This window comes from Cervus elaphus, chromosome 2 (genome assembly GCF_910594005.1).
Source record: "Cervus elaphus chromosome 2, mCerEla1.1, whole genome shotgun sequence".
Classification (NCBI taxonomy): domain Eukaryota; kingdom Metazoa; phylum Chordata; class Mammalia; order Artiodactyla; family Cervidae; genus Cervus; species Cervus elaphus.
The window spans coordinates 2,431,998-2,444,087 of NC_057816.1; the positions used below are offsets into that span (position 1 = coordinate 2,431,998).

The 12,090-nt window shown below is 48.0% G+C and overlaps 1 protein-coding gene across 3 annotated transcripts in view; it reads right to left on the reverse strand.

Annotated features, from left to right (window-relative positions):
* NAP1L4 (nucleosome assembly protein 1 like 4) overlaps window positions 1-12,090 on the reverse strand; it is a 50,141-nt gene that overhangs the window by 24,217 nt on the left and 13,834 nt on the right. For all 3 annotated transcript variants that reach the window (XM_043923919.1, XM_043923929.1, XM_043923911.1), the window contains 3 exons: window positions 7,648-7,678; window positions 7,418-7,476; window positions 5,122-5,221 (listed from right to left, as the gene is read on the reverse strand). In XM_043923919.1, the coding sequence (XP_043779854.1) occupies window positions 5,122-5,221; window positions 7,418-7,476; window positions 7,648-7,661 (173 nt within the window). In that variant the 5' untranslated portion in view covers window positions 7,662-7,678. Of the gene's footprint in view, window positions 1-5,121; window positions 5,222-7,417; window positions 7,477-7,647; window positions 7,679-12,090 lie in introns of those variants that run through there.

The following is a 12,090-nucleotide window of genomic DNA, read 5'->3' on the forward strand; positions in this document are numbered from 1 at the left end:
ATTGGCAGGCAGATTCTTTAGGACTGTGCCATCAGGGAAGCTGCTTTTTATCTTTTTGAGCCAAAAGAACTGTTCCAAGTGCCTTTTACAGTCTTCCAGGAGAGTGAAATTGTTCCATTCAAAGAATTTTGTAAAGACCAAAATAAGTGGAAATCGGAATGTGCAAGGTCTGGTGAACATGGTGGATGAACCAGAACGTCCTAGCTGAGATTTTGCCTGGTCATCAGAGAAACATAAGGTCTTACATTACCCTGACGAAGGGTGACCTGTTTGCTCCTGACCGACCCCAGATACTGTCAGCCAAGTGCTGCTTCAGTTGCTCTAACTGGGAGCAGTACTTGTTGGAATTCATTGCTTGGTTTTCCAGAAGGAGCTCTTAACAGAGGACTCCTTTCCAATCCCCCATATACACTACATCATCTTCTCTGGGTGAAGACTGGTCTGTGGTGTGGCTGGTGAGGGCTCATTTCCCTTGCCCCATCTCTTCCATTCCACATTCTTGTACAGTACCCACTTTTCATCAGCCATCACAATTTATTTTAAAAACAAAACATTCTCATTATGTTTAAGTAGAGTAAAGTAAGGAAGTGTGAGTCACTCAGTTGTGCCCAACTCTCTGCGACCCCATGGACTGCAACCCACCAGGCTCCTCTGTCCATGAGATTTTCCGGGCAACGATACTGGAGTGGGTTGCCATTTCCTTCTCCAGGGGATCTTCCCACCCCAGGGATCGAACCCAGGTCTCCTGCACTGCAGGCAGATTCTTTACTGACTGAGCTACAAGGGAAGCCCATTTAGTTTAGGTAGTTTAGGTAGAGAATCACATGCAAAAACATGGTCAAGGTTTTTTTCATTTAACTTACATGGAATCTAAATATCAAAGTGATTAACATAACCAAACTTGTACAAACGACTATCAATGCTTGATTTGGATATTTTGATACAGGCTATCTCCGTATAGTATAATGCTGACTGCTATTAGTTACTGTCTCAATTTGATCACCACCGACTTCAACTGGTCTATCCGACCTCAGAGTCTCATCCAGAAGAAACCTCAGCAGGAAACCACTTCCGATACGTTTCGTCAGTCACAGCACCCTCTCACATTCTGCACAAATCTTTTTTGTGTGTTTATGACAAAGAACGTTCAAACTACCGCACAAATGCACTCATCTCACACGCCAGAAAAGTGATGCTCACAATTCTCCAAGCCAGGCTTCAACAGTACATGAACCGAGAACTTCCAGATGTTCAAGACGGATTTAGAAAAGGCAGAAGAACCAGAGATCAAACTGCCAACATCCGCTAGATCATTGAAAAGGCAAGAGAATTCCAGAAAAACATCTACTTCTGCTTAATTGACTACGCCAAAGCCTTTGACTGTGTGGATCACAACGAACTGTGGAATATTCTTCAAGAGATGGTAATACCAGTCCACCTTACCTGCCTCCTGAGAAATCTGTATGCAGGTCAAAAAGCAACAGTTAGAACCAGACATAGCACAATGGTCTGGTTCCAAATTGGGAAAGGAGTATGTCAAGGCCATATATTGTCACCCCGCTTATTTAACTTATATGCAGAGTACATTATGCGAAATTCCGGGCTGGATGAATCAAGCTGGAATCAAGATTGCCAGGAGAAATAGCAGTAACCTCAGATATACAGATAACACCACCCTTATGGCAGAAATCGAAGAGGAACTAAAGAGCCTCCTGATGAAGGTGAAAGAGGAGAGCGAAAAAGCTGCCTTAAAACTCAATATTTAAAAACTAAGATCACAGCATCTGGTCCCATCACTTCATAGCAAATAGATGGAGAAACAATGGAAACAGTGACAGACTTTTTCTTCTTCGGCTCCAGAATCATTGTGGACGGTGATGTAGCTGTGAAATTAAAAGATGCTTGCTCCTTGGAAGGAAACCTCTAACAAACCTAGACAGAGTACTAAAAAGCAGAGACATTACTTTGCCTACAAAGGTCCATCTAGTCAAAGTTATTGTTTTTCCAACAGTCATGTATGGGTGCGAGAGCTGGACCATAAAGAAGGCTGAGCACCAAAGAATTGATGCTTTTGAACTATGGTGTTGGACAAGACTCTTGAGAGTCCCTTGCACAGCAAGGAGATCAAACTAGTCAATCCTAAAGGAAATCAACCCTGAATATTCATTGAAAGGAACGATGCTGAAGCTGAAGCTCCAATACTTGGGCGACCTGATGTGAAGAACCAACTCACTAGAAAAAACCCTGATGCTGGGAAAGACTGAGGACAGAAGGAGATGAGTTTGAGCAAGCTCCAGAAGATGGGGAAGGACACAGAAACCCGGAGTGCTGCGGTCCGTGGGGCTGAAAAGAGCCAGACACGACCGGGCAGCTGAACAACAACAATCACTATCTTACGGAAGAAACCGAACTTTTTGTCAACCTACCACAATCAAACACGCAAGAAAGGTCCAATCTCACAAACTATCCAAAAGAATTTAAATTTAAAAGAATTGCCATCGTGGACTTCCCTGGTGGTCCGTGGTTAAGACCCTGCCTTCCAGTACTGGGGTCGCGGGTCCAATCCCTAGTCTGGGAAGGTCCCACCCGCCGCTGGCAACCCAGTCCAGGGCCACGGCTACCATGCCTGCAGTCCTCAGCAAGAGAAGCCCTGTTCCCGTAACAAGAGAAAGCCTGCACACAGCTGAAGATAAATCAACAACAAAATGGAAATCAAAACAGAACAAAACCGCTATCTTTTCTTTATCAAATTGGCAATTAAAAAAAAAAAATCCCAGGTTTGATGAAGCTGAGGGCAGAGGCCCTCATACTGACACATCTTTCTTAAGGGCAAATGAGAACCCTGAAAATACCCTTTGCCTCAACTTCTCAGAATTTAGTCTAAGAAAACAAATATTTATGGCCTGGATGACCACTGATGTAAAAGTTAAAGACTGGGAACAGGGATAAGATGAACAGGATTAAAACAGGGCTGGTGTACAACCCCCTCTAGAGAATCAGTGCTCCGACCAACGCAGCAGAGAGAACCCAGAGACAAGAGGGGCACGGCGTGCAGGCGGCCCCAGAGTCAGAGCGCGGGCTCACTGGCCCTGTGATACCTTTCACCTTCTAAGAAGCACTTTCATTCGTATGCCTTGCTTTCATAAATCGTAAGAGAAAAACAAAACCATTTTAAATCCATCAAAATTATGTGTTTAACCCAAAGCCCTTAGTCACAACTGGAAAAAAACCAAGACTCCTGGGCCCCTCAAAGACGTGCACAGCCCCCTCTGGTGGCCCTGGGTCCTGCCCCGCATCCTCCTCCAAGGGCAGGGCAGGCATTAGTCTAAGAGCACACAGTCCAGGCACCTCTCCACACGGCACTGTTCAGAAAGTGCAGCCGTGGAGGGGGCCAATCAGTGGATATCAAAATCCACTCAAGTCCCTCATATATCAAAGAGCAGTGTGTGCGCATATAACCTAAGCACGTTCTTCCATATACTGTAAATACAATGTGAGTGTTGTGTAAACAGTTCTGCTTTCTGCAACTTCCTGGAAAAAGTCTGTCCCCCAATATGTTTGATCTTCCATTGGCTAAATCTGCAGATACAGAGGGCCAAGTGTCCTGGGACAGCCTCGATCACAGAGAGCCCCGTCTTGAGACAACCATATCCAGGCAAGTGCAGTGGGGACGGAGGTGCTGCACCCAAGGCTCCCAACGACAGGAAACGCCCAGAATGGCTGCGAGCAAGACGACGGGAGAAAGCAGAGCAGGAATTTAATGACACTAAACACATTCACATCTGCGCTTCTCTTCTACATCAATTATACAACTTAAAAAGTTACTTCGCAACTTTCAAATCTACTAAATGGAGTAAAAATAACACAGGACTGTAAGCCAACTGGACTCGACACCCTTCCCAGCTCACCTCCCAACAGCAGCAGCAACCGCACAGCCCTCTCCTCCCCACGACAGGCACACCACACACGTGCAGCGTGCAACATGGGGCTAGTTCTACCGCACAGAGCCTCCGACTGCTCCCATCCCCTCAGCCAACGCCCCCGGCGCGCCCAGGGTCTGCAGCGGGAAAGGAGAACCCGACCTTTTCGCCTGTTTCCCCGGCTCAGCCCCAGGGCACGCACGCACGCACACACACCCACACACCCACCCAGGGCACCCCCAACACACACACACACACCCAGGGCACCCCCAACACACACACACACACACAGGGCACCCCCAACACACACACACACACACCCCCAGGGCACCCCCAACACACACACACACAGACACAGACAGACACAGACACACACACACACCCCCCCCCACCCAGGGCACCCCCAACACACACACACACACCCCCCCACCCAGGGCACCCCCAACACACACACACACACACACACACACACCCAGGGCACCCCCAACACACACACACACACACACACACACACACACATAGACACAGACACACACACACACACACCCCCACCCAGGGCACCCCCAACACACACAGACATAGACTTAGACACAGACACACACACAACCGGTCCAGTCTACAGGCCCTCACAGAGCCCCTCCCTCAAGCTCATCTCCTGGAACACCCTCTCTCTGGGCAGAGCAGACCCCCAGCGTGCCCTCCCTGTGACATCACCCCGTCCTGTGCAGAGCGCCCGTGGAGAGGGTGGACAGAGGCCCAGCCCTGCCCTGGCCACAGGAGAGAAGCCCAGGAAGACAGCCAGGCCCTGAGAAGGGCGTCCAGAGGCTCCCCGAGCGGGTGCCCCACACGCCCAGGACAGAGCCTGCCCGAGTAAGCCACGCCCAGTGCCACAGGCTGGCGGAGCCAAGCAGGCAGGACTGGCTCCCTGGGCCCCCTCCGGCCCTCCCCGCACAGGCAACCCGTGAAGCCCTCTCGAGGCCCCAGGACGGCCCAGGGAGCCGACCCGCCATACCACCCTCGGGGCAGGCCTGTGTCCTCTGCTAGGCTTCAACCCTGCACTCCTCTCTGGGGCCTCAGAGCCTGCTCACAGCAGGCAAGGTCTGCTGGATGAAAACACACTTATTACTAATCTAAACAACCCAGGGAGTTTTCTTTCTTTGCTTCTTAAAATTGCACCAAGTCTCGTTCGGGGCATACTTACGTCTCGATGTAGCTTGAAGGAGTGTGGGAGACATTGTCAAGTCGTTCCTGCAAAGCTGCCAAAACTTGAGGATTCTGCATTACCTGATCTGTGAGCTTTTCTGTTAAGAGTTAAAAAAAAAAGACAAAGCCAAAAAAACATAACATACACCCACCACACAACAGCCAACATTTAAAAACATTTTTTTCAAAAATACTTATTTTTCTGGAAAAGGAAATGGCTACCTACTCCAGTATTCTTGCCTGGGAAATCCCATGGACAGAAGAGCCTGGAAGGTTACAGTCCATGGGGTTGCAGAAAGTCAGACACAACTGAGTGACTGAACAACAAAATACTACAGAATACAGAACTGTGAAAAAGGAAGGTGAAAACTGTCAGAGCAAGTTATTCTTAAAGGCACAGTCGACGTTAGTCACCCAAGTGGACGGCTACGGATCTACACAGGGCACCTGAGGGTCCTGCCCCTCACCGGAGCAGGGGAAGCCCCCACCTCCCAGCGAGGACACGGTCACCACAGTCACACACACCTGTGCTGACCCCCGATGAACAGAGGATCCTGAGGGCCATCAGCCCTCCCGGGAACTGGCACAGCCTGGCTCACGGAGCACGCTCTGTGCTGAACCGACTAGCCCTCCGAGACGCTGGACAGAAACCCAAAGTCCGCGTCCCCACCTGAGTCAAAAGCAAGCACAGGCCTGCAGCGCTGCCCGCCCTTTGGTAAGACAGTGACGAGGGCAAGCGGAATACAGCAGTAGGCACTCAGTTCTGACATTTAGCCACAAGTACAACAGCTAACATGAAGCACTGTGTATGCATACAAAACGTATGCGATTGTGTCTATGCAGAACTGCATACATGCACAGCATGTAAACGCTACACACACAGACCACAGCTCTAGCTCCAGCCACCGAAAGGCCTATGAACAACGAGAGCACGGACATTCTGGTTTCTAAATCTCTCTCCCCACTAAAGTCATAGGGCTCCTTGCGTAAATGTAGACTTCAGGTCTGGGGCAAGGAAAGCTCAAGAGACAACGGAACATCCCCATGCCACAAAGGTAGAGGGAACCCAAAACGGACGAGGCGAAGCACAGGGACCCAGACGCCAGCTTTAAAGGGCCTCCACGGGCCACGCGGGACGATCTGCACACCAAGAAGAACGAAGGTGGCAAATAATAAAACACTGAATAAAAAGCAGACCCAGGAGTCTATAGTAATGCTAGAAAGGGACAGCGGGAAGTACTTCTTTAACGGATGTTATCTGTCAGTCAGATTGACACAAACAGGAAACACCCTCTGCTGACCACCAAGGTCATCCCCGATCCAGCTAGGACCATCAGTGGTGTCCAAATCCCCACGCAAGCGTCTCAGGGAACACAAGAGGCCCACAGAACGTGGTGTCCGACAGCTTGCCGACTACAAGGCCCGTCAGGGGAAAGACTGCCAGACGCTGGCTCCCTCAGTCAGCACCCCTGCCAAGCTGCACTCCCACCCCACTAGGCCGCCTGTGCAGTCCTCTTGCCAACATTTACTCTGAATCTAACGGAGAGAGAACCACCAGACCTGCCCAGAGTGTGGGCATTCCGCACGGCAGCTGGGCCCACGGCCGGTGTGCGTACCTGCCAGAAGGGTGCACAGGTGGGGATAATTCTAGAACACGAGGGGCAGAATTCAACTCGACATGCAGTCCTATGACAGCCCGGATGTGGGCATGGGGGACGGTGGGGTAAGAACTGCTGAGAAAGCCAGGAGACAGGAACAGGACTGTACGTTAACTAACGGCCCTGGATCAACACTGACTTTCTTGCTTGCAGTAATGGCATTGTGGTTACGAGAATTTATCCTGTTAATAGTTTTTAGGAAATTGACACTAACTTGTTTTAAGAAAAGAGCCAGAATATCCACAATATACTTTCAACTGGTTCTGAGGAGGAAACAAGTAGAGATATACAGGCCAAAAAACGGAGAAAAAGTAACACATTAAGAATTCCTGGTATCTGGGACTTGCTTCTGAATAATCGGGTGGGGGGGCGGGGTGGGCAGCAGAAACGGCCCAGGTCGCAGAGTGCCCTGCTCGGTGACAGCAGCCTGAGGGACCTGCTGGGCGCCTGACTTCTGCAGGGCCTGAATGAAGCGCTGGCCTTCATTTGAATCATTCTAACTCTGCTAAAGCTTCTGAAGCACAGCAACCCAGAACTTGCATTCCTGGTTCCATTTCACTAAAAGGTTCAAGAGCAGGAGGCCCTGCGCTGCATGCGAGCTCCCCTGCGGCTCACCCTCCCGCATGCAGCACTAACCTGTGTTACTCGCGTTTTTAGCAGCTTCCAAGGAATCTGAAGGAGCCCCATCTGAAAAACTAAGATCATATATTTCAAAGTATTAGTCTCCACAAAGTTTCAAGACAGACAACACGGGCCATTTTTCTTATCTAACAAGAGCCATTGTCAGTTGGAGCATCTAATGACACTTGGCTTCGGCTAACTAAAATGTACACTCTAGTACTAAAGCAGAGTCCATTCTGCCTTACCTGTTATCTGCCATCTGAATGTCTTTATCTCCTACAAATTAAAAAAAATGAACATTACTAAATATTCACAAACAAAAACATTTCAAATGCATTCTTCTAGCAGTGATTTTCTGAGATGAGCATGAGGACTTCCCAAGGAGGGGCAGGAGGGAATGCTCTGGGGCGCTGGGAATGTTCCAGACCTTGAATGGGGTACTGGTTACCTGGACACATACACTTGTCAAAACTCATCCAATTATACAAACTACATGCCTTTCAGCGCAAGCATATTTCGCTCATAAAACATTTCTCTTATTGGCACTAAAATGACCAGATTTCGGAATAATGACAATTAATCAATTTTAGCTTGTGTTTATAGCAAGTTTCAGAAACAGAAACACATAAAATAAAAATAACAAAAAAAAAATAGAAACAGAAAAACTTATTTATGGTAGGTCAATTGTTTTAGAGCAATTCCAAACATTTACTGGTGTTCATATTGTTTTTAAAACTGTAACTCACATGATGAATTTAAAATTTTGTTTATTCCGTATGGTCTTTTCTTTTTTCTTCTAGCAAGGCACATTTATTTCAGATGGTCTTTTAATACTCAGAACCACTCTTTAAAATAGGTACTACCACTATAGGCATAAAAAGGTTGAGGAACTTCCTCAGAGTCACAAAACTGAAAATACCTGGGACTGAATCTATGACTTCTACACTGAAGATGCGGTGTGTAACACACTCAGTATGATCCACTCTTACAAGAGACATAAAACAAAGACTATCTCCAGATCAGGGGACTGTCTACCCATAAAAGGTGGGTTCCAAGACATTTACTCCTTAGAGACCTTGATATTAACCCTATCCAAATGCACAGGTGAAAAGAGTCAGGCTTGGTGATCAAGCTTCCTTAATCCTAGGTGTAGCCCCCCCCCCACCCCCGCCCCGCCAGGGGCGTTTTCAGGCTGACAGCTGGTAGATGCCTCCTTCCTGGGCATCTGAACAAAGCAGAAACCCCTTAATCAGTGCCCTGGGGTCAAAGAAAACAATAACCCTTCCTAGGTAGGAAAAACAGCTCCAGTTGGAAATTATGAGCTACAACTATTTTAACTGCATCTTGTTTCAAAATAAAACATGCTAACTATTGGTAGCTCAGTCAGCAAAGAATCTGCCTGCAAGGCAGGAGACCTGGGTTCGATCCCTGGGTCAGGAATATCACCTGGAAGAAGAAATGGCAACCCACTCCAGTATTCTTGCCTGGAAACTCCTAGGGACAGATGAGCCTGGCGGGTCCACAGGGTGGCAAAAGTCGGACATGACTGAGCAACTAAACTACTACGAACTATTTTAAGAATTGAAAATATTACATAAATGTTACATTATCTTTTTCAAAAAGCTAAATGATTTAAGCAAATGAAAACCAGCAGTGGGAAAACACCCTCCAAGGGTCCCCATCACCTGCTGAGTCCAAAGTCGCCTAACACAGAAGCCCGAATCCCCATGCTTCCCAGCTCAGCTCCCCTAAAGTCAGCCGCATACATGCAGCTACACCTGGGCGATTCCCAGGCTTATATTCTGCCGTTTCACATACTGTAAATGCAAAACATGAGACAGGCAGTCTTCAACACGACATCCGATGACAGCACTGTAAAAGCTAACACACTCTGCTTGTACCAGCTGTTAAATACCAAAGCCTCTTCCCCCAGGATGCACCTCTGGCAGTGTCCACATGAAGACATCTCAGTTTACAGGGCTTCCCCCTTCCCAGGTTACTCTTCACAGAGCAACAGGAGAGTGTGCCTGCAGGATTCCTGGGCCAGAGACTAGGGATGGATTCTGACACCTGCTGCCAAGTTGGTTACTGACTGAAACCAATGATGACTTGGTTACGGAAGTCAACCCTCCACTGCCTGACACACACACGCACCGGCACCTTCTGTGCTGACCACACACAGCACCTGCTCTCTGCTGCAGCAGCCTAACTGCCAGCTTGACAGACAGGGTCCCACTTTCACCACCCCATCAGGCCACACCCCTGATGCCAAGCCCTTCTGGCTGGCGAGGGCCTGCGTAAGGCACCCCCCCACATGGACTCTAGCAGGGAGGCATACCCCAGGGCACAGAGGAGGATGCTGAGGAAGGGAAAGGTGAGGTACCTGACCCGAGGTCACATGGCTAGCACGGTGTGTTTCTGTCAGTCTAGAAGAAGATAAACTGAGGCAGGCTTGAGTCACCAGAAACAGTCTGTTCCGGGAAGAGCAGGGGAACTGCAGCTCGGGACGCACGTGCTCAAGGGAGCTCCAGGGGAGCGTGCTCCAGACTTGGGTGGGCTGCCCTGATGGGCTGGATGATAAACGCTCGCTGAAACTAGCCCCACCATCCTGACTTCATTTTCTGAGGAGCAGGCCCATGAGATTCTCCATCTCACAACTTTTGGCTCCATTTGAAAGTAAACTCTTCTCACACTCCTCATTTGGATCAGACTTTCAGAGAGAGCGAAGTGAAGGTCAGCCTGACCATGTGGGCATCTCGCTCGGTCAAGTCAGAGGCACTGCTGGCCACAAGTGGACACTGTGTCCCTCTGAGCTGAGGAGGACTCCAGAGATTTCACCCCATGAAAGCAGATACGTGGCCTCATTTAAACAACGGAACAACTGAGAATGCTTATGTTCCTCTGATATTGTCACTTCAGTTTCCGTGGTCAGTTGGGCTCCAGGATATGCCTTTACTTTGTAGCTACAGATGGGAAAAAATAACTTTATTTTGTACATACACCTAGGAGAAAGACTGCTGCTACAAAACAGAAATTTACCTATATGGATTACACCCATGGCCAAACTGCACTTAAGGCTACTAACTGAAATAAACTTCTCAACCTGTTTCTCCTGCTGCCTATACTTAAGAGGTCAAAAACGACCCAGGTCCCAGAGGCCCGGCCCGTTTCAGATAGCAGTCTGTTATTATCTTTCATCACTTTTAGTTCCTGTATTCCTTTCCCTCATTTGTTAACATAAATAGAGCCTTCTTCCTCTAGCCAGCCACAGGATCCCCCACGCTATGCAGTGTGGAGGTTTGGGGCTGGGTAGTTTTCAAAGACAACTTCTGTTAGGCTGTCTACATGGGTCTGTCGATATTGAAAAGCTCTGACACAAGCATTAAAAGTAAAAGGTGTGAATCAGAAGAATCCTAATTACCTTTCCAAGTTCAGCTGCTCCGCCCCATGGGAACAAGCCCTCGGTAGATCCCATCCTCTCTGTCATCCCATCTCATCCTGTCGCCCCCTTCTCCTCCTGTCTTCAATCTTTCCCAGCATCAGGGTCTTTTCCCATGAGTTAGCTCCTTGCATCAGGTGGCCAAAGGACTGCAGCTTCAGCATCAGTCCTTCCAATGAATATTCAGGACTGATCTCCTTTAGGATGGACTGGTTGGATCTCCTTGCAATTCAAGGGACTCTCCAACACCACAGTTCAAAGCATCAATTCTTCGGTGCTCAGCCTTCTTTATAGTCCAACTCTCACATCCACACATGACCACAGGAAAAACCACAGCTTTGACTATACAGACCTTTGTCAGCCAAGTGATGTCTCTGCTTTTTAATACACTGTGTAGGTTTGCCATAGCTATTCTTCCAAGGAGCAAGCGTCTTTTAATTTCATGGCTGCAGTCACCGTCTGCATTAATTTTGGAGCCCAAGAAAATGAAATCTGACACTGTTTCCATATATTCCCCATCTGTTTGCCATCAAATGATGGGACTGGATGCCACGATCTTGTTTTTGAATGCTGAGTTTTAAGCCAGCCTTTTCACTCTCCTCTTGCACCTTCATCAGGAGGCTCTTTAGTTCCTCTTCGCTTTCTGCCACAAGGGCAGTGTCATCTGCATATCTGAGGTTATTATTTCTCCCAGCAATCTTGATTCCAGCTTGTGCTTCACCCAGCCCGGCATTTCACATGATGTACTCTGCATATAAGTTAAACAAGTAGGGTGACAACATACAGCCTTGACACACTCCTTTCCCAGTCTGTGGTTCTGTGTCTGGTTTTAACTGCTGCTTCTTGACCTGCATACAGATTTCTCAGGAGGCAGGTAAGGTGGTCTGGTATTCCCATCTCATTAAGAATATTCCACAGTTTGTAATGATCCACACAAAGGCGTTAGCATAGTTAATGAAGCAGAGGCAGATGTTGTTTGGAATTCCATTGCTTTTTCTATGGTCCAGCCGATGTTGGCAACTTGATCTCTGGTTCTCTGCCCTTCCAGCTTGTACACCCAGAAGTTCTCAATTATGTACTGCTGAAGCCTGGCTAGAAGGATTTTGAGCATAATCTTGCTGGCATATGAAATGAGTGCAAGTGAACAGTAATTTGAACATTCTTTTCTTTTTATTTAATTGGAGGCTAATTACTTTACAATATTGTAGTGGTTTTTGCCAATTTTGAACATTCTTTGGCATAACACATA